This window comes from Pongo pygmaeus, chromosome 19 (assembly GCF_028885625.2).
Source record: "Pongo pygmaeus isolate AG05252 chromosome 19, NHGRI_mPonPyg2-v2.0_pri, whole genome shotgun sequence".
NCBI lineage: Eukaryota > Metazoa > Chordata > Mammalia > Primates > Hominidae > Pongo > Pongo pygmaeus.
In genome coordinates, this window is record NC_072392.2 from 58868324 (window position 1) to 58890753 (window position 22430).

The window sequence follows — 22430 nt, forward strand, 5'->3', positions numbered from 1 at the left end:
ACCTCCTGTGTTCAAGCGATTCTCCCACCTCAGCCTCTTGAGTAGCTGGGACTACAGGCAGCCATCATCACGCTTGGTTAATTTTTGTATTTTTAGTAGAGAGGGGGTTTCACCACGTTGGCCAGGCTGGTCTTGAACTCCTGACCTCAGGTGATCCACCCACCTCAGCCTCCCAAAGTGCTGGGATTACAGGCGTGAGCCACGGCGCCTGGTCCTTTTTTTTTTCTAGAAGGAGTCTCCCTCTGTCACCGAGGCTGGACGTGCACTGGCACGATCTTGGCTCACTGCAATCTCCACCTCCCGGGTTCAAGTGATTCTCCTGTCTCAGCCTCCCGAGTAGCTGGGATTACAGACGCCCACCCCCACGCCCGGCTAATTTTTTGTATTTTTAGTAGAGATGAGGTTTCATCAGGTCGCCCAGGCTGGTCTCAAACTCCTGACCTCAGGTGATACACCTGTCTTGGCCTCCCAAAGTGCTGGGGTTATAGATGTGAGCCATCATGCCCGGCCCCAGCCAAAAGATTTTTGATACCCTTTTTTTTTTTTTTTTTTTTTTTTGAGATGGAGTGTCGCTGTGTCGCCCAGGCTGGAGTGCAGTGGCGTGATCTCAGCTCACTGCAAGCTCTGCCTCCTGGGTTCATGTGATTCTCCTGCCTCAGCCTCCTAAGTAGCTGGGACGACAGGTGCCTGCCACCATGTCCGGCTAATTTTTGTATGTTTAGTGGAGATGGGGTTTCACCATGTTGGCCAGCATGGTCTCGAATTCCTGACCTCAGGTGATCTGCCCAAAGTGCCGGGATTACAGGCGTGAACCTCTGCGCCCGGCCAAGGATTCATTTTTCATTCTTCCTTGCCTTATTATCTCATAATTTTATTTTAAATTTGAACTGCTGCTGGCTTTTTTCTTGCTTGTCTTTTGATTTTGTTCTCTACCATGACAAGTTATCTCTCCTTTATTTGTGACTGCAAGGTTTTAAATATCCTTCAAAAGACTGTATTCTGAAGTTTACTAATTTAGTTTGATGATTTGCTATGACATTCAGGGATTTTTTTTTTGTTTTTGAGGCAGAGTCTCGCTCTGTCACCCAGGTTGGAGTGCAAGTGGCATGATCTCGGCTCACTGCATGATCTGCCTCCTGGGTTCATGTCATTCTCCTGCCTCAGCCTCCCAAGTAGCTGAGACTACAGGTGCCCGCCACCATGCCCGGCTAATTTTTTTTGTATTTTTAGTAGAGATGGGGTTTCACCATGTTAGCCAGGATGGTCTTGATCTCCTGACCTCGTGATCCGCCCGCCTCAGCCTCCCAAAGTGCTGGGATTACAGGTGTGAGCCACTGCCCCCAGCCCGATTTTTTTTTTTTTTTTTTTTTTGAGACAGAGTCTCACTGTCACCCAGGCTGGAGTGCAGTGGTGTGATCTCGGCTCACTACAACCTCTGCCTCCCAGGTTCGAGCAATTCTCCTACCTCAGCCTCCCAAATAGCTGAGATTACAGGCATGCGGCACTACGCCCGGCTAATTTTTGTATTTTTAGTAGAGATGGGGGTCTTACCATGTTGGCCAGCCTGGTCTCAAACTCCTGACTTCAAATGATCTACCGCCTTGGCCTCCCAAAGTGCTGGGATTACAGGCGTGAGCCACCATGCCTGGCCCATTCAGGGTTTTAACAGTGTGAAGGGGAGAACTAACAATTAAAGGAGAATGTTTATTTTCTTTCTTCCTTTCTTTTTTTCAAGAATCAGTGTCTCACTCTATCGCCTAGGATGGAGTGCAGTAGTATGATCATGGTTCACTGCAGCCTCAACCTCCTGCCTCAAACAATTTTTCCACCTCAGCCTCTTGGGTAGCAGGGACTACAGGTGGGTACCACCATGCCCAACTAATTTGTTAGTGCGTTTTTTTGTAGAGACAGACAGGGTCTTACTATGTTTCCAGGCCAGTCCTGAATTCCTGGCTTCAAATGATCTAAAGGAGAATGTTTCTACAGCAGGTTAGAGACAGGGTATCTAGTGAGGAAATCCAGCTGTTCACCTCCTCTTTTCTGAAATAAAGTACTAATCTATTAATTATGATATGAAAACATATATTTGGGTCTACTAAAAATTTGTTCTCTTTATTGAACTTAATCTCCATTTTAGGTTTGGTGAGGCAACTTATTAATTTTCATTTGAACACTTGTATTTAAAAGCATTTCTGGCCGGGCATGGTGGCTCACACCTGTAATCCCAGCACTTCGGGGGACAGAGGCGGGTGGATCACTTGAGGTCAGGAGTTCGAGACCAGCCTGACATGGTGAAACCCCATCTGTACTAAAAATACAAAAATTAGCCAGGTGTGTTGGGGCCCACCTATAATCCCAGCTACTCAGGAGGCTGAAGCAGGAGAATTGCTTGAACCCGGGAGGCGGAGATTGGAGTAAGCTGAGATCACACCACTGCACTCCAGCCTGAGCGACACAGCAAGACTCTGTCTCAGAGAAAAAAAAAAAAAAAAAAGTATTTCCTACTTCAAAACATAAAAAAACCAATCATGTCATGCTCAACTGGAGAATCTGATTAAAAGATAATGTTATTAATGACAAAGACTAAAAGGATACCCTTTGGGATCTGATAATAAAGCTTTACTAGCATCTGCTGAGTCTAACTATTTATACTGTTTAATATATTATCTAGAAAAGAATGGCCGGGCACAGTGGCTCATTCTTGTAATTCCAGCACTTTGGGAGGCTGAGGTGGGCGGATCACCTGAGGTCAGGAGCTTGATATCAGCCTGGCCAACATGGTGGAACCCCATCTCTACTAAAAATATAAAAATTAGCCAGGCATGGTGGTGCAAGCCTGTAATCCCAGTTAATTGGGAGGCTGAGGCAGGAAAATCACTTGAATCCAGGAGGTGGAGGTTGCAGTGAGCTGAGATTGTGCCACTGCACCCCAGCCTGAGCGACAGAGCAAAACTCCATCTCAAAAAAAAAAGGCCAGGTGCAGTGGCTCATGCCTGTAATCCCAGCACTTTGGGAGTCCCAGGCAGGTGGATCACCTGAGGTCAGGAGTTCGAGACCAGCCTGACCAACATGGAGAAACCCCGTCCCTACTAAAAATAAAAAATTAGCCGGGCATGATGGCACATGCCTGTAATCCCAGCTACTCGGGAGGCTCAGTCAGGAGAATTGCTTGAACCCAGGAGGCGGAGGTTTTGGTGAGTCAAGATCCGAGATCACACCATTGCACTCCAGCCTGGGCAACGAGAATGAAACTCTGCCTCAAAAAAAAAAAAAAAAAGAAGAAAAGTAGCTGAGGTAATCCCTGTAGACAGTGCTAGGAAAATGATAAGGACATCAGGACATTCCAATGTCTGTCTCCTGAAAATAATTTTTCAAATACGACACAACTCATTTAATTCAATACAAATCTGAATCCAGTAGGTCTTGAATATTTTAGCATAACTATATTCAAAACCATCTTATCTTTAAGAGTAAAGGGTCACTGGAATTTTTTGAGGGGCCATGCTAGTGGGGTTTAAAATAAATTACTGACTTTGAAAGACGTAAGATAGGTCAGGTGCGGTGGCTCACACCTGTAATGCCAGCACTTTGGGAGGCTGAGGCAGGCGGATCACGAGGTCAGAAGATTGAGACCATTCTGGCTAACACGGTGAAACCCTGTCTCTATTAACAATACAAAAACTTAGCCAGGCATGGAGGCTGGCGCCTGTAGTCCCAGCTACTCGGGGGGCTGAGGCAGGAGAATGGCGTGGACCCAGGAGGTGGAGCTTCCAGTGAGCCAAGATCACGCCACTGCACTCCAGCCTGGGTGACATAGTGAGACTCCATCACAAAAAAAAAAAAAAAAAAAAAAAAAAAAAGGAAGAAGTAAGATATTCTGACTTAACTACATTGGCCTAAGCTTAAAGGCATTTCTATTTACCATAGATAAATAATATAATTTCATAAAAACTCTAAAGGCTGCGGAAATAGAAGAATCTGGGCTATACCAATGATTTTCTAATTTGTACTGGTCATGTGTTCACTTATTCAGCAGATTTACCAAGCATCTGCTATATGTCAGTCAAGACGCCAGGTCCAGTGGACATAACAGTAAACAAAATAGACATAATTTTTGCCTTTGAGAAGCTTACAGGTTAACAGTAAAAAGACAGTAATCACACACTCCTACAAACATAAGTGTAACAATATAACTATAAGTGCATGTAGTATACGTTGCTGTGAAGAAAGGCCCCTGGTAAAGATGGTATTAGATCAAGTCAGGGAATGCTTTCTGAGAATGCAATGGCTAAAATCTAAAGGACACTATTTAGGCCAGTGATTCTCAATGAGGGTGGTGGTCTGTTCCCCACGTGACATTTGGCAATGTCTGAGACATTTGTGATTGTCATGATTGGGAGGTACTAGTAGCATGCAGTGAGTAGGGGAGGAAGATGATGTTACATCTCTTATAATGCACAGGACAGTTCCCCGTAACAAGTAATTATCTGGTCTTAAAAAAGTCAATAGTGCCAAGGTTGAGAAATCTTGAACTAGGCAAAGAGAAAAGCACAAGCAAAGATCAGTGGTGGGAGACTCAAATATGGGCAAAGTAGTTTGAGCAGAGAAAACTGGAGGGGACAGATAACACAGAGAGGGCTTATAAACCCTGGTAAGGAGTTTTGGCTTTATCTAAAGAATGAAGGGAAAAACAAGTAAGTGAAGGGTTTTAAGAAGAGGAGGAGAAAGGGAGTGAAGACAGTGGTGATGATGTGCTCAGATTAAAATTTCAAAAAGGTTACTGACTGCAATATGGTGAACAGATTGGAAGAGAGTGAAACTGGATATATTGGTAGGTGAAACAAGTAGCTAAGTAATTTAACTTCCTAGAAACTCCAAAGGCTGGGGAAACAGAAGGTACTCGTGGTGAGGATGCAGGAGTAGCTGAAAAACTTCTTTCTATAACTGTTCAGTATAAGAAAAGAACAAATAATGCATGGTGTTATATGCACTGCACTCTGCAGTCTCAAGGTAGAGTAGTAGTCTCTAAGAATAAATGAAATGTTTTCCTTACATTAAAAAAATAAGGGGTTGGGAGTGGGGGCTCCCGCCTGTAATCCCAGCACTTTAGGAGGCCGAGATGGGCGGATCACCAGGTCAGGAGTTTGAGACCAGCCTGACCAATGTGGTGAAACCCTAACTCTACTAAAAATACAAAAATTAGCCAGGTGTGGTGGTGTACACCTGTAATCCCAGCTACTCAGGAGGCTGATGCAGAAGAATTGCTTTAACCTGGGAGGCAGAGGTTGTAGTGAGCTGAGATTGCATCACCGCACTCCAGCCTGGAGCGAGACTCTGTCTCAAAAACAACAACAACAAAAAACAAAAACATAAGGGAAGGCCAGGCATGGTGGCTCATGCCAGTAATCCCAACACTTTGGAAGGCTGAGGGGGGAGGACTACTTGAAACCAGGAGTTTGACACCAGCCTGGGCAGCAAAGCAAGACCCCATCACTACAAAAATGAATAAATAAATAAATAAAAATAAGAGACAAGAATATTTTTTGTCTTTATGTGATATATGGTCACATATAAAATACTTTATTTGTAAGGATTCAGGCAGCAAAACACTAGAGTAAATTTAATTTTAATTTTAAATGTAAATTTTAGTGTACAAGTTATAATCCACACTGATAAGCTCAGGAATTAATGAAACTAATGACTGGCTCCACTGAGTACAACCTCAAGAATATATTTTTTCCTTATTAAAGCTCAACTAGCAAATATTAAAAACTATTTTATTACAAAACATAGAAAAGAATGAATATATATATGACTAAAAAAAACCAATAGTCACAAACTCAACATCAAGTGGCATTTTTTTTTTAAATAGCAAAAATTTCCATAAATGTTTGCTCTGTAAGAGGCTTTTAAGATAAAGATTTACATTAAAACTAAACAAAGGGCACTTAAACTTGACACTTTTCCACCATGGGACAGCTGTACTACTGAATGAAAAGAAAACCTCTCCCCTCTAATAATGAATTAAAAACCTAACAACTTTTGGTTTTATTGCAATTTATTTTAATTTATTTTTTTTTTTAATTTTTTTTTTTTTTTTTGAGACGGAGTTTCGCTCTTCTTCCCCAGGCTGGAGTGCAATGATGCGATCTCGGCTCACCGCAACCTCCGCCTCCCTAGTAGCTGGGATTACAGGCATGTGCCACCACGCCCGGCTAATTTTGTATTTTTAGTAGAGATGGGGTTTCTCCATGTTGGTCAGGCTGGTCTTGAACTCCTGACATCAGGTGATCCGCCCACCTTGGCCTCCCGAAGTGCTGGGACTACAGGCATCAGCCACTGTGCCTGGCCAGTTTAGCCTTTTAAAATAACCTAATTTTTCTCTAGTGAAGTAATAGAGACCTGACAAATTTTGTTAATATTATGCCATCTAACATGACTTACTTAATGAAATACTAAATTTTCTTTTTTTTTTTTAGATGGAGTCTTGCTCTGTCACCCACACTGGAGTGCAATGGCATGATCTTGGCTCACTGCAACCTCTGCCTCCCAGGTTCAAGCGATTCTCCTGCCTCAGCCTCCTGAGCAGCTGGGACTATAGGTGCCCGCCACCACGGCCGGCTAGGTTTTGTATAAAATACTAAAATTTTATGTAAGATTTATATTTACATTAAATGCAGCTGTGTATCTGGCATCTAGTTTGGCCAAAAATCATAGCATTGTACTAAAGCACCATTAAACTGCAATGATATACACATATCTTTTATATAAAGACAATTTCTTATTTCTTTGGTGGGGCTACAGATTCAAACCCCAAAGCTTCTTTTAAACCCAGAATTATATGACTTGATAGATGTTTGGTTTACAATTAAACAGGGATAATGTGAGTTTTATCTTTCCCTACTATAGAACAAGAAAGTCTTCTTCATTTACTAATAACAGCAAGTTATTTTTGCTGCTCAAAAAATAAAGAACTATGTCAAAAATTCTATTTCAATTCAGTCTTGTACACATTTACTCCCATTTAAAGAGTAATTATATTAATATTAGTCCTTAAAGAATTACTTACCCAATGAAAGCCACCATTTGCTCCACTATGTGCTTGCTGAATGTTATTATAACAAAAATTTTCTGTAAAGAAAACACCAGTTAAAATAAATTATTTAGTCATCAAAAAACCAACATAAATTCACAATTCTGGTAATAGTCTAAAGAGGTAAGATTGTGCCCCTAATTGCAATTTTTAAATTTCTTTAAAAATAAAATATAACATTTCCATCCTGTCCAACATGGTGAAACCCCATCTCTACTAAAAATACAAAAATTAGCTGGGCGTGGTGACATGCGCCTGTAGTAGTCCCAGCTACTTGGGAGGCTGAGGCAGGAGAATTGCTTGAACCCAGGAGGCGGAGGTGGCAGTGAGCCGAGATCGCACCACTGCACTCCAGCCTGATGACAGTGAGGAGACTCCATATCAAAAAAAAGATTATAATAAAATAAAATACAATAAAGTAAATAAAAGATAACATTTAATTCAAATGTTATCAACTTTGTATTCCTTTTTTTTTTTTGAGACAGAGTTTCACTCTTGTTGCCCAGGCTGGAGTGCAATGGCGTGATCTCAACTCACCGCAACCTCTGCCTCCCAGGTTCAAGCGATTCTCCTGCCTCAGCCTCCCAAAGTACCTGGGATTACAGGGATGCGCTACCATGCCCAGCTAATTTTTTTTTTGTATTTTTAGTAGAGACGGTGTTTCTCCATGTTGGTCAGGCTGGTCTTGAACTACCGATCTCAGGTGATCCGTCTGCCTCAGCCTCCCAAAGTGCTGGGATTATAGGCATGAGCCATTGCACCTGGCCCTTTCTTTTTCTTTTTCTTTCTTCCTTTTTTTCGAGACGGAGTCTCCTTCTGTTGCCCAGGTTGGAGTGTAGTGGCGCCATCTTGGCTCACTACAACCTCGGCCTCCCAGGGTCAAGAGATTCTTATACCTCAGCCTCTCAAGTAGCTGGGATTACAGGCACACGACACCACGCCTAGCACATTTTTGTGTTTTTAGTAGAGATGGGGTGCCAGGAGGCCAGGATGGTCTCGAACTCCTGACCTGGTGATCTACCTGCCTCGGCCTCCCAAAGTGCTGGGACTACAGGCGCCCACCACCACACCCGCTAATTTTTTGTATTTTTAGTAGAGACGGGGTTTCACTGTGTTAGCCAGGAGGGTCTTGATCTCCTAACCTCATGATCTGCCCACCTCAGCCTCCCAAAGTGCTGGGATTACAGGCCTGAGCCACCGTGCCCAGCCAACAGTAGTCTTCTTTTTATCCACTCACTATGAATCTCAGGAACCTGGACAGGTTAGACTAATGTACATTATTTCTGGCAAGAAGACTAATAAGGCAAAGGTATACAATTGGTGTGTGAGTACTATGAAGCTAGCAAGGCTATTATTACAGATAATTTGTGAAGAAAAGCAGGGGGGTCTATATCAAAAACCAGTTATTTAGAGCTATAAATCTTTTATTAATCAACAGAGCTAGTAGTTCTTGCCTTTCAGTGATTTCATCACCATGAACTTTCCCTACTATCATTTCTTAACAATCAAAATAAGCCAATGCCTAAATAATTGCACAATTTCAACGCAAAACAGCAAAACAAGATTTTCTTTTTGTATGTAGCAGCTTGAAAAGTCACTGTTCTGGGTTAGACAAAAAACGTGTCACACATTTAAGAACATATGTCTTAGTCTTTCAGGCTGGAGGTCTGAGTGGGAATTCTACAAAATAAATAAAAGGCATAGACCACGGAAGAGCCCTCTTAACCACATGCATAGAAGAAACAAAGGAAAGGGTAGAGCAGGAGGAAAAAAGATATGGGAGGGAGGAACTAATTGTGCTAGAATGAACAAAGATGGAACCATCTGTAAAAGAAGTCCTTCATTGGAAAGAAGAATAGAAGAATCTTTTTTTTTTTTTTTTTTTTTTTTTGAGACGGAGTCTCGCTCTGTTGCCCAGGCTGGAGTGCAGTGGCTCAATCTGGGCTCACTGCAAGCTCCGCCTCCTGGGTTCACACCATTCTCCTGCCTCAGCCTCCTGAGTAGCTGGGACTACAGGCGCCCGCCACTATGCCCAGCTAATTTTTTTGTATTTTTTTAGTACAGACGGGGTTTCACCATGTTAGTCAGGATGGTCTCGATCTCCTGACCTTGTGATCCGCCTGCCTCGGCCTCCCAACGTGCTGGGATTACAGGCGTGAGCCACCGCACCCGGCCAGAAAGAAGAATCTTAAGACAGATTCAGTTATTAAATATGGAGTGCCTACTATCTGCCGGATGCTATTCTAGGCATTATAATACATCAGTGAACCAACAGACAAAAATCTCTGCCCTCCTGGGAGTTTATAATACTGTGTGTGTGCTGGTCAGTGTGAAGGTAGAGAGATAATAAAGAACAGTGATGTATTTTAAGGGTACAATAAGTAAGTTAAATGGTACATGAAATAACATAAATGAGTATGTTGCCTTTCTTAATTATTTGGGACAAAGGTAATATCTCTAAGGATACTACTTCTTCAAAAAATTTTTCTAAAAAGATACTCTTCTCATGCCTTTTCCTATCTAAGGATACTTCTACAGACAGAGGACTTGACTCTGTAGTGGAAGGGGAAATCTGATCTAACATTATAGGTAGATTGATTTGAATCTTTTAGGGGAAGGTTAATAGGAAGACATCAATAAAAACAGCAATATTTATTAAAGAAGGTTGTTTAATTTTAAGCTGAGGAAAAAGGGAAGAAAGAAAAGCAGACAAGGAGACAGGTTTACTATTAGGGTAGAAAAAAATCGGTGTGTGTGTGGCTTTCCCACTATTATTTCAGAATGGTTAAAATGTTTATATTACTAATATTGTTTACCCATAGAATGAGAAATGTTTGTTACCCTAAGCTACATCTGGATGTACATCAAGTGACATGCCTTTACAAAGTATTTCACTATGATACGATGGAACACAGCAAACATATCCCACGGTCTTAGTTTAGTGAAGGAACTCAGATTCTTTCCTTTCAGAAACATAAATGGATTTTAGCTTTCTTTTTCTTTTTTGCTTCCAAATAGATACAGGGAATGAGCTTTATCTTTACAGAGCTTGGTTGGATTCTAGGGCCTTAGGCAAGTATTTTACCTTCTCTAACACAGTTCCCTCATCTATGAAATGTGGTTAATAATGACCTCTCAGGATTGTCTGCCATGAGATAACTACTGCAAATTACCTTGCACAGGTCCTGATCAATAGCAGTCATTAAACAATTCAGTTTCCTTAATCATATCAATACATTAAAGTTAAGAAGGCAATGCAAAAGAATGGAAAGAACACTGAACTTGAAGTCAAAAGACTTGGGTTCAAATTCCAGCTGTTACTTACTCTCTTAAGCAACTATTACTTATTAACCTCCCTACCTCTGAGAATTACAAAATGGGTATAGTAATTCCTCTATCCCAGGATTATAAGAATTAAATCATATAGGTAAGTGCTTTAAAGTGTGAAGTTCCATAAAAAAATCAATCATCAGCCAGGCGCAGTGGCACGCCTGTAATCCCAGCACTTTGGGAGGCCAAGGTGGTAGATCATGAGGTCAGGAGTTCGAGACCAGCCTGGCCAATATGGTAAACCCTATCTCTACTAAAAATACAAAATTAGCTGGGTGTGGTGGCATGCGCCTGTAGTCCCACTTACTCTGGAGGCTGAGACAAAAGAATCGTTTGAACCTGGGAGGCGGAGGTTGCAGTGAGCTGAAATCATGCCACCACACTCCAGCCTGGGTGACAGAGAGAGACTCCGTCTCAAAATCAATCAATCAACCAATCAATCAATCAATCAATCATCATAAATTGAAAAAATCTGAGTATGTTTAAATATATACTAGTTTTAAATCTTTCTGAAATGAAAGGTCTGATAAGTTGCATATCTTACCACTACAGATAGGGTACTTATGGCATAATACGTTTTACTATAATTTATAGAAAGGCACTACATTCAAGAGGTATAAAGCAGGACACATAAAACTTATGGATTACTAGAGAAGTTCTCGTTAAGAAATAAAATAATCTTTATTTTTCCTTAGGTATTAAGGATTGCAAGAAGCTAAATGAAAGCTCTCTTCTAGAAGCAACTCTAAAGATTAAAGAAAAACCTATTTTCAGATACTTTGAAAATAATTTATTATTCACCATATTTTATTATTTGAAAAAATCCTGTATGGTATTAAATCTTTTTTTTTTTTTGAGACAAACTCTTGTTGCCCAGGCTGGAGTGCAATGGCACGATCTCGGCTCAGTGCAACTTCCACCTCCCAGGTTCAAGTGATTCTCCTGCCTCAGGCTCCTGAGTAGCTGGGATTACAGGCATGCGCCACCACACTCGGCTAATTTTGTATTTTTAGTAGAGACAGGGTTTCTCCATGTTGGTCAGGCTGATCTGGAACTTCCAACCTCAGGTGATCCGCCCGCCTCGGCCTCCCAAAGTGCTGGGATTACAGGCGTGAGCCACCGCATCTGGCCAGTATTAAATCTTAACCATAGTAACTAGCACTGTAATATTAAAAAACCTGTGTTTGTTGATTGAACAAAATACTTAATTTAAATGGGAGGAAATATATTCTTTGAAGTAGGAAAAACATCCATGAAATTCTGAGTGATTATGGCAGGAAAATAGAGGACAGATGCAATAAACTTGACCCAAATGACAAAATCTAAGATTATAAACCGGATAGGTAGAAGCAGCTGAAGTTTTCCTGTTTCATTCTTCCTTTCTAAGAACTGGAAGTAGAGAGGTATTACATAGAAACTTTGGGGATAGACACACTTGAAATTATCATGGAATCATACAAGGGCAGAGAACTTCACTGTTCTTTCCTTTCTTTTTTTGAGACAGAGTCTCGCTCTGTTGCCAGGCTGGAGTGCAGTGGCGTGATCTTGGCTCACTGCAACCTCCGCCTCCCAGGTTCAAGAGATTCTCCTGCGTCAGCCTCCCAAGTAGCTGGGATTACAAGCGCGCACCACCACGCCCAGCTAATTTTTGCATTTTCAGTAGAGACGGGGTTTCACCATGTTGGCCAGAATGGTCTCGATCTCCTGACCTCATGATCTGCCCGCCTCAGCCTCCCAAAGTGCTGGGATTACAGGCGTGAGCCACCACGCTTGGTTGTTCTTTTCTTTCTTTTGGTTAATAACGTTCTTTGTTACAAACCATACTGATTTAAAACAAATTCTTTCCAGGTTAATTTTTATTTTATTCTACTGAGATCTGCCCTTAGAAGGAAGTAATTCTTATCACAGTTCTAGAAGCACATAACCATTTTCCCTTCGTTTAAATTCTTAACCTTTTCTCTCCTCTCTATTCACATATGCGTGCACATACACATATACATGCACACACCCTCCATCCTAAAGATTTTGTTAAGAGTGGCTTTGAGGACTAGCAGATTCTCACTTCTCTGACCACAACCCACATCTCCTCGCCTTTCAGAGACCTTCTTCTTCCCCATTCTCCTCCCACACTAACATCTGGCTGTTTTTCGGTAAAGGATATTGGTAACACGGGAGGAACTGCTTCAAACGCTCTATATATAGAGTATGTGAAAGAAAGTAAGAATTAGTGAATGGCAATATTCTCTCAGCTTGTGGCTGGTAAAACAAAACAAACAAAAAACTATGTTTTTTGGGCTGTGTATATAAAAATGATGTGCATCTTTCTGCACACAAACACTATTTTTGTTTGGTGAAAGTCCTGGATAAATAGTTTCACAGGGCAAAAAAATAAAGAAAGAAAGAGAGAAAGGAAGGAAAGAAGGAAGAAAGGGAAGAAGGGAGGAAGAAAGAAGAAAAGAAAGAAAACAAGGAGATCACTAATTCCAAATGACATTCTATGCTTTATTACCTAAGTAAGCTACCAACCAAAAAAGCAGAAAGAATAACTAAATAATTCACTTAAGGAATGAGCATGTTTCATCGTCTTGTAATGGGTTCATCATCATTAGGCAGTGAATCAGGGGGTATAATTACCTGGATATGCATTTTTATTATTGCTTTTCCAATTAGGGTTGCACCAAAGAAGGTCCAAAAAGGTACCAGAAAGTGTCCACATGTTATTCCAGCCAGATCAAATAAAGGATTTGGAATCTATAGAGAGAAAAAGAAGGACGTCCATATTATAATCCAAAGAACAATTTAATTTTATCACCCATTGATACGTGGTATTCTGCTTTCAGCCTGCTTACACTGCAAAGCAATATATGGGTTCCTTGATCACTACTGGATTGTTTAAAAGGAGGTTAGGCAAACATCCTAATGTGTCTAGAAGCTGGGTCTCATATTCACCTTAGGTGTTCAATCCGCTCACAGCAAACCAAGGTGTCCTTTTGCTTATATTACTCCCGGCTAAGGCACTGTGTGTGTGTTTGTGTGTGCGCTCATCACATGAGAACTGGATAAAGTAAGTGGACCTGCAGGAATTTAATCCCATTCAGTTGATTCCTGGATATTTGGTGGCTGTTTTCTAAGGTGAGGTATGAGTGAATAAAGAGCCTTAAGATTGTTTCAGCAGTTAGGGTTCTAAAATCTTTAGCTTGAAATGTGAATATTATCTGGAAAGCACTCATATCATTAGCAAATATTTTAATAAATTCTCAAATACATTTATGGGTGGATGTGCTGTTATTTTCAACATAAAATATTAATAATTTGTATTTTATTTTATGAGAGACCAAGTCTGAGGGCCATGTGACACAATTTATAAAGAAGATCAAGTGTGGAAACATGAAATCACACAGATTCAGATGTTTTGAATACTCAGTCCCAGACAAAGAAGTAATTCACAACAAATACCTTTTCCAAACATTCCCACATTTTAAGAATGCTAAAAGATACTTCATGTAAAAATGCAAAGAAGCCACAAGCAGTTTTTGAGCACTTCATCCATTCTTCTCCTATGAAAGTACTCTGACCTTGTGGCTGTTGGCTGAACCATTAATAAGCCAATTAATTTATATAATTTCATTTTTGAACTTTGAAAGAAAAGGCTAGTTATTTAAAAAAATTTGTCACATATGGTCTTTAAAAAAGACATGACTAAATTAGAATTCAAGTATTCCTTTGTTAGTAACACTTGGATTCAATGACTCATTTTTGTTTTTCTCATCCAAATTCAAATGCTTTAGGATTATTTCATCTCTTACAACCATATAATAATATCATTTACACAGCATTACACCTGCTATTGCTCATGTGACTCTCATAATTCTCTGAGTTATAACTTTTTTTCCTTTATCATAAGGTTCCAACTCATGTTGAAATGAAAATGAATTTAAAGTATTTAAGATATGTAGGCTGGGCGCGGTGTCTCACGCCTATAATCCCAGCACTTTGGGAGGCCGAGGTGGGTAGATCACTTGAGGTTAGGAGTTTGAGACCAGCCTGGCCAACATGGTGAAACCTTGTCTCTACTAAAAATACAAAAATTAGCTGGGTGTAGTGGTGCATGATTGTAATCCCAGCTACTGGGTAGCCTGAGGCAGGATCGCTTGAACCTGGGAGGCGGAGGTTGCAGTGAGCCAAGATCGCGCCACTGCACTCCACCCTGGGTGACAGAGGGAGACTCTGTCTCAAAAAAAACAAACAAACAAAAAAAGGATTTAAGATACGTAAATCAGAGTAGCCCTGAGCTAACATCGCTTTACACAGGTTTTATATAAATTCTTCCTTGTAACTAATACTTGAAACTTTGGAAAAAGACCTCTTATCTATAAATTTGAGGAAAGAACGAAGTCATCCTTATTTGGTTAAATGTAGTTTAATTTGGTTAAATGTAGTATATTCTTCATGGGAAGAATGGATTTTGTCTCTTTTATTCTTACTGATTTAAGCCATTTAGGTCTGAAGTCATCACTACATGATGAAATATTTAAAAGCCAATAAACAAGATGTGAACCTATTCAACAGAAAACAGCTCATTTAATAAGTTGAATTGGGCTGGGTGCAGTAGCTCACGCCTGTAATCCCAGTACTTTGGGAGACTGAGGTGGGTGGATCACCTGAGGTCAGGAGTTCAAGACAACCCTGGCCAACATGGTGAAACCCCGTCTCAACTAAAAATAAAAAAAAAGTTGAATGGGCCAGGTATAGTGGCTCATGCCTGTAATCCCAGCACTTTGGGAGGCCGAGGCAGGTGGATCACTTGGGCCCAGGAGTTTGAGACTAGCCTGGGCAACATGAGATCCTGTCTCTACTAAAAATATAAAAATTAGCCAGGCGTGGGGTTGCATGCCTGTAGTCCCAGCTACTAGGGAGGCTGAGGCAGGAGAATTGCTTGAGCCCAGGAGATGGAGGTTGCAGTGAGCCGAGATCATGCCACTGCACTCCAGCCTGGGTGACAGGAGGGAGACTCCGTCTTAAAAAAAAAAAAAAAAAGGTAAATGATTCACAAAATTACATACCCAATAAAGGTGACAGCATTTTTGTTAATTCAGGAGTATATATGGATCAAAATATAACACTACCACTTAGTAAAAGTTCTGTTTTAATACAATTCACTTACCGAAGCACAGGCCAAAATTCCAAAAAATCCAACTTTCTGTACTAGTTTTTGAACTGCCAGTTTGGCCCGGGAGGCAAAGTCCTGTAAAAAGGCAAATTTAGAAACATTAATGAAAAGTAGGAAAAGAAGGAAAGATGGTTCTTTCTAGAGTTTATTAAAGATCTCACAATCTGATGACACTGATTAATAAGATGAATGATGAAAAAAATTACAGTAAGTTGTTCACTGAAACACAAGTAAAATAATGATAGAATATTACATCCTTAAAGTTAAGCTCTTACCACATTTTAAGAATAAACCAAAACACTGTAAATTTAAATTTAGTATTCTCTCTGGATATTCTAGGGATTAACAAAATACTATAAACTAACCATGAACCAATTTATTATTCTGGAAACACTGGCCTACAACATCTACCTTTTCCTCTCTTCTATAATTTGCCAGACTTCATGAAGACATCTCTGCTGATCACTAGGTCAGAAGATGGAAAAAACAGTTATGTGGCAATAAGTAAGCCTTCATTATCCCAGAAGCAAAAGAACATCCTACATTTGCACAGCTTGTGCTAGTTTTGTAAAACATTCTCACCATGATTTTATTTGAGCCTTCAATTCTGGTATGTAGGTATAGTGGATATTATTATACCCAATCTATAGACCACAAAACTGCAGCCCAGAAAGGGTAAGTGATCAAGATCATAATGTCAGCTAGTGACAAAGATAGGACATGATTCAATATTCAGACTGTGAAATCAGTGCTTTTTACTTCACTCTGTTACCTCCTCCCATGCTGAAACATGCATTCGGCTGGCTAGTTCTTTCAGCATGTTGACGCTACAAATATTTGACTAATTCTTTTCTGGTTTTGAAATGGCATATATTCGAATCCAAATTCCAATGAAAATAGTTCATAAGACAAAAAAATGAGCTAATGTGTAAATGCTTTATTTTTTGTATGTGTGTAAATGCTTTATTAATAAGTCTTCATATCACAGAACCTCTTCCACTCTCTTTAGTCCAACTTTCTTTTTTGAGACGGAGTTTCACTCTTGTTGCCCTGCCCAGGCTGGAGTGCAATGGCGCGATCTTGGCTCACTGGAACCTCCGCCTCCCAGGTTCAAGTGATTCTCTCGCCTCCGCCTTCCCAGTAGCCGGGATTATAGGCACCTGCCACCACGCCCGGCTAATTTTGTATTTTTAGTAGAGACGAGGTTTCACCATGTTGGTCAAGCTGGTTTTGAACTCCTGACCTCAGGTGATCCGCTCGCCTCGGCCTCCCAAAGTGCCGAGATTACAGGCGTGAGCCACCGCACCCGGCCTTTAGTCCAACTTTCTAAAAGACGATAAAGAGAATATAGAAGCTGGACAGATCCGGCCGGGCGTGGTGGCTCAGGCCTGTAATCCCAGCACTTTGGGAGGCTGAGGCAGGCGGATCACAAGGTCAGGAGATCAAGACCAGCCTGACTAACACGGTGAAACCTTGTATCTACTAAAAATACAAAAAATTAGCAGGGCGTGCTGGCAGGCGCCTGTAGTCCCAGCTACTCGGGAGGCTGAGGCAGGAGAATGGTGCAAACCCGGGAGGCAGAGTTTGCAGTGAGCCGAGATCGCACCACTGCACTCCAGCCTGGGCGACAAGAGCGAGACTCCGTCTCAAAAAAAAAAAACACAAAAAAACAAAAAAGAAGCTGGACAGATCTATCATAGAGAGTAGAAACAAAGTTCAAAGCCAGAAAAGTAAACTAGTTGAAAAATATACTTCTCTAATTGGCACAGAATCTGTGTATCCCCACTTACAAAAACATTTTGACAAATAATATTGTGTAGAATAGTCCTACCAAGTTACCACAGTAGTTAATACTGAAATTAAAGCAAACAAACAAAAAACCTAACTCTACTTGTTGAAGATGATGAGAAAGTCAAAGAAACCAAACCAATAAACTATATTTTAAAAAAAATGATCAGTCAATATAAACACTTTCAAGTCCAAATACATAGGCTCTCAAAGTTAATCATTAGCTAAATTCTGCAACAAAATTTAGCAATTTTATAATTTATTTCCAAAGAGATAATTATTAATTTTTCTTTTTGGGATTAGACTTACTTTTTCACTAAATCAGTTATATCAGATTTAATTTTTTTTTTTTTTTTGAGAAAAAGTTTCACTCTTGTTGCCTAGGTTGGAGTGCAATGGTATGATCTTGGCTCACTGCAAACTCTGCCTCCCGGGTTCAAGTGATTCTCCTGTCTCAGCCTCCCGAGTATCTGGGATTACAGGCGCCCGCCACCATGCCTGGCTAATTTTTGTATTTTCAATAGGGAGGGGGTTTCATCATATGGTCAGGCTGGTCTTGAACTCCTGACCTCCCACCTCGGCCTCCCAAAGTGCTGGGATTACAGGCATTGAGCCACCGCCCCAGGCCTCAGATTTAATATTTTTAAACAACTGAACTACTGTAGCAAAGGGTATTTTCTATTTTTATTTAGATTTCTAGCTGAAGGTTAATTTTTTTCTTAGCATCTATTGCATTAAGTGTGAAATACTGAGTTTTATTTATTTAAAACCATATAAGAATATATAATCAATCAGTTTTCCTATATAGCTTATTTTAAAAACAAATTACATTTCTACTTCTATTACATTTTATTATTTACTGCTCCTTTTCACTAATCCTATCCTTCTGCAAAATCCATTTATTTTTAACAATTTATACAATTAGTCCCCAAATTACTAAGTTTATAATCCATTTGAAGCACTAAATAAAAACTGGTAAAAAATGTTTTAATTGTCTAAAGTATCAACAGATACTATTAAATTAAAAACTAGTTATGAAATTTTAATTACTATAGCACAAGAATTAAATATATAAAATCAGCAAAAATGCCTTCCTTGACAGCCTTTAAAATTTTCATAGCAAATCCACTTTTAATGAGAGGGAAGATTGTATTCAATTGCCAAGAAAAGGTAAAGTAAACAACAACAAAACCATATAAATTTTATTTTAAAGACAGCACAATTTTTATAAGTTTTCCAAGTCAGATATATGTGGGAACATTTTTCTATCAGCATTAATGTCACCTTTAATAGACACAATTATAGAAAATTAGTTTTTCTACATTAAATGGTATAGACAAGATCAACAAGTATTGTATTTAGAAGGTCTGGTGGCCTGCTTTCTTTTATATTAATTTCCTTTTTTTTTTTTTTTTTTGCTTTTATTTTGAGTTTGCCAAAGAGCATTATCTTAATTTTAAGGCTTTAGAATTTTCTGTTTATTTAAACCAAGTGACTAAGATTGTGCCATCATTTCAAACTGATGGCATTTTTCTACTCTATAGAATCATATATACACATACAAACTTAAATAGGAAAAGAGGTATAATTACACCAACTGATTTATATAAAGAAAAAAATGATTAAACATTAGGCAGATCACCTAATAATATCAAAGATACTTAAAACTACAGAAGAACCAGAAAACATGGTTTGAAAAACATCCTGAAAAGAGGTCAAAACACAGTGATCATTACTAACAAAGAGGAATAACAAGTAAGGAGCCATTTTTCCCTTTTAGGGAAGAGTATCTTTGCTTAATGGCAATTAGGCAAGAACAAAAAACAGACTTCTTGTTCTTTCAGATGCCTGAGTGCTCCTCTTAGTTATCCTTAAGGGAGCTTCAACAATCTTTTTTTGAGCAAAAAGAGTTAATCTATCCAAACACGTGAAGCTGAAACCTCCTTTTACCTTTTTTAATTTTTAAATTTGAAGCTGGCATGTATTATAAGGAAAACAAGTAAAGTGTCTTTTTAATAGAGAGCTTTACTTTTTAAAACGAGTGAAAGTCATCTACTGAAAAAGGATTTCACAAATTTTATTATGTATTTAACATACACAGTGACCGTGCTACTTTCAGTTCCCATAATTTTTTTCCAGGTCTTTCACAATATTCTCAGAATTTAAATTACATTATATATCAAATAATCTACAAACATTTACTGAAATTATATTAATATGAAGTCTGCACAGTTGTTTTTATTTCAAGAAAATAAACATTAGCATAATATGCAGTTTGATGAACAGTATTTTCTTGATTTTTTTCCTTGCCAGTGTAATGAAAACAAAACCAGGAAAGCACTGTATTGGTATTTTAAAATAGTAAAATAACTAATGTTGAATGTTTAGATCTCATAAACACGAATATATTTTATTGTTTCTTATTTTAAATTTATTTCACTTTTTTTCTTTTCTTTTTTTTATTTTTAGCCGGCGTCTTGCTGTCGCCCAGGCTGGAGTGAAGTGGTACGATCTTGGCTCACTGCAACATCTGCCTCCCGGGTTCAAGTGATTCTCCTGCCTCAGCCTCCCGAGTAGCTGGGACTACAGGCACACACTGCAACGCCCGGCTAATTTTTTGTATTTTTAGTAGAGATGGAGTTTCACCGTGTTGCCCAGGCTGGTGTCAAACTCCTGAGCTTAGGCGATCCACCCGCCTCAGCCTCCCAAAGTGCTGGGATTACAGGCTTGAGCCGGTGCGCCAGGCCCAAATTTATTTTACTTTTAAAGCTACATGTATAAAACTTAGTTATATGGTTTTAACAGCTTTATGTAATAATTTTATTGAAAACATTATTCTTTTATTGTTCAAAATGTTCTATATGTTATATGCAATTTTGCTTTCCTTGTTGCTCTGTAGTTTTAAAAGTTCTTTGTTTTTCTAAAAACAACTTCAGCATATTTTTTAATTATTTGCATAATTTGGCAGCTCTTTCTTATGGTCATTTTAGAATAATATTGCCTATGAACTAAAATATATATATTCTCACTTGCCTTTATAATGAGAATTTTATTCTATGTATATTGTTAATAAACTTGACTCTATTACTCACACACCTAACACCACCAAAAAGCTAAACCAAAACAAAAAAAATCCCTTTTATAAAATTAAAAAAAAATTTTAAACAAATTTTGCTGTTCTTTTTAGTCCAAGTAAAATAAAAAAGCTAAGTAAAAATACACACCAATATTAAACAATATTTTTAAGAAAAACTAAATAAAAGATTACAAACAAATTGTATGTTAGGTATTCAATGTTCCCATTAAATGTTAAAAAAAATTAATATTTCATTTGAATAGTTTTGGAGTATTGTGGGAACAATGTAGCATGTCCAATTTGATTACTTCCTCACATGTCATTTTTCACTTTTTCAAAAATCCATAAACTAAAAACAAACACCTTTTATTAGTTCCATTTCTCTGTATTTACATTTCACAACTTTTACCTATTTCACAACTTAAGTGCCTGAGATGACAGTTTCATTCTCTAAGGCTACTTAAATATGAAGCATGCATTTACAATTAGCAATTACAAATCATTTTCTACTTTTCTTTTTTCACAAAAATAAAACCAATTATAGGTAAATAAATTACCTTTCCTACCACAACCCATAGTGATTATATATGTAAACCAATCATGCTTCTGAAACGGAGGCGGAAGAAACATTTTCCCAAGCACTACAAGACTAATAAAAAAAAGTCACAGCAATTCCTTATCACTGAATTTCAAGATTAAATACAGAAAGACAAAGCCTTAAACTATGAATATGCCTGTACCATTGTTGCTTCACATTTCTTTTTCTTAAGAAAGATATTTATGATTGAGAGAGAAGAGAAACTACAAGGCTAATAATAGTCTGCAAAATATTGATCTTTGAATCTAATGATGTCAACATGAATGTAAATATATGAAGTAACTTTTATCTTCAAACAGTAACAGTAAACGTTTTCATTTTCACGAGGAAGCCATATGAAAACATCTCTTTAAAAGCAACAGAAGGCCATATGCGGTGGCTCATGCCTGTAATCCAAGCACTTTGGAGGGCGAGGCGGGCGGATCACCTGAGGTTGGGAGTTCCAGACCAGGCTGACCAACATGAAGAAACGTTGTCTCTACTAAAAATACAAAATTAGCCGGGCGTGGTGGCGCATGCCTGTAATCCCAGCTACTTGGGAGGCTGAGGTGGGAGAATTGCTTGAACACGGGAGGCAGAGGTTGTGGTGAGCCGAGATCGTGCCATTGCACTCCTGCCTGGGCAACAAGAGCTAAACTCTTTCTCAAAACCAAACAAAGCAAACCCAGAAAATTAGCTAGGCGTAGTGGCTGGTGCCTGTAATCCTAGCTACTCAGGAGGCCTAAGCAAGAGAATCGCTTCAACCCGGGAAGCGGAGGTTGCAGTGAGCCGAGATCGTGCCACTGCACTCCAGCCTGGGTGACATAAAAAAATGAAATAAAAACAACAGAAAATCCCTAAACATGTAAAACCAATGCAATGTTATTGAAGATAAATGTGTACTTGGTTAATATCTTATGGAAGTTTTATAACCCATTGCAGTCATGTGTGGCTTATATAACCCACTGCAGTCTTTATAACCCATTGCAGTCATATGTGGCTTAACAACTGGCATATATTCTGAGAAATGAGTTGTTAGGCAATTTCACTGTTGTGTGAACATCATGCAGTGTATTTATACAAACCTAGATGTTATATAGCCTACTACACACTTAGGCTATATAGTATAGCCTACTACTCCTAGGCTACAAATCTACACAACATGTTACTGTACTAAATGCTGTAGGCAATTGTAACACAATGGTAAGTATATGTGTATCTAAACATGTTTTTATTTTATTTTGTTTTATTTATTTTATTTTGGGACAGGGTCTCACTCTGTCGCCCAGGCTGGAGTGCAGTAGCGTGACTTGGCTCAATGCAACCTCCACCTCCTGGGTTCAAGCGATTCTCACACCTCAAACTCCAGAGTACCTAGGACTACAGGTGTGTGCCA

At 39.1% G+C, this 22430-nt stretch overlaps 1 protein-coding gene across 3 annotated transcripts in view; it reads right to left on the reverse strand.

Annotated features, from left to right (window-relative positions):
- The window catches only part of VMP1 (vacuole membrane protein 1), a 135347-nt gene that overhangs the window by 16842 nt on the left and 96075 nt on the right, over window positions 1–22430 (reverse strand). For all 3 annotated transcript variants that reach the window (XM_054459516.2, XM_054459512.2, XM_054459514.2), the window contains 3 exons: window positions 15588–15668; window positions 13058–13174; window positions 7070–7131 (listed from right to left, as the gene is read on the reverse strand). In XM_054459516.2, the coding sequence (XP_054315491.1) occupies window positions 7070–7131; window positions 13058–13174; window positions 15588–15668 (260 nt within the window). The remainder of the gene's footprint in view (window positions 1–7069; window positions 7132–13057; window positions 13175–15587; window positions 15669–22430) is intronic.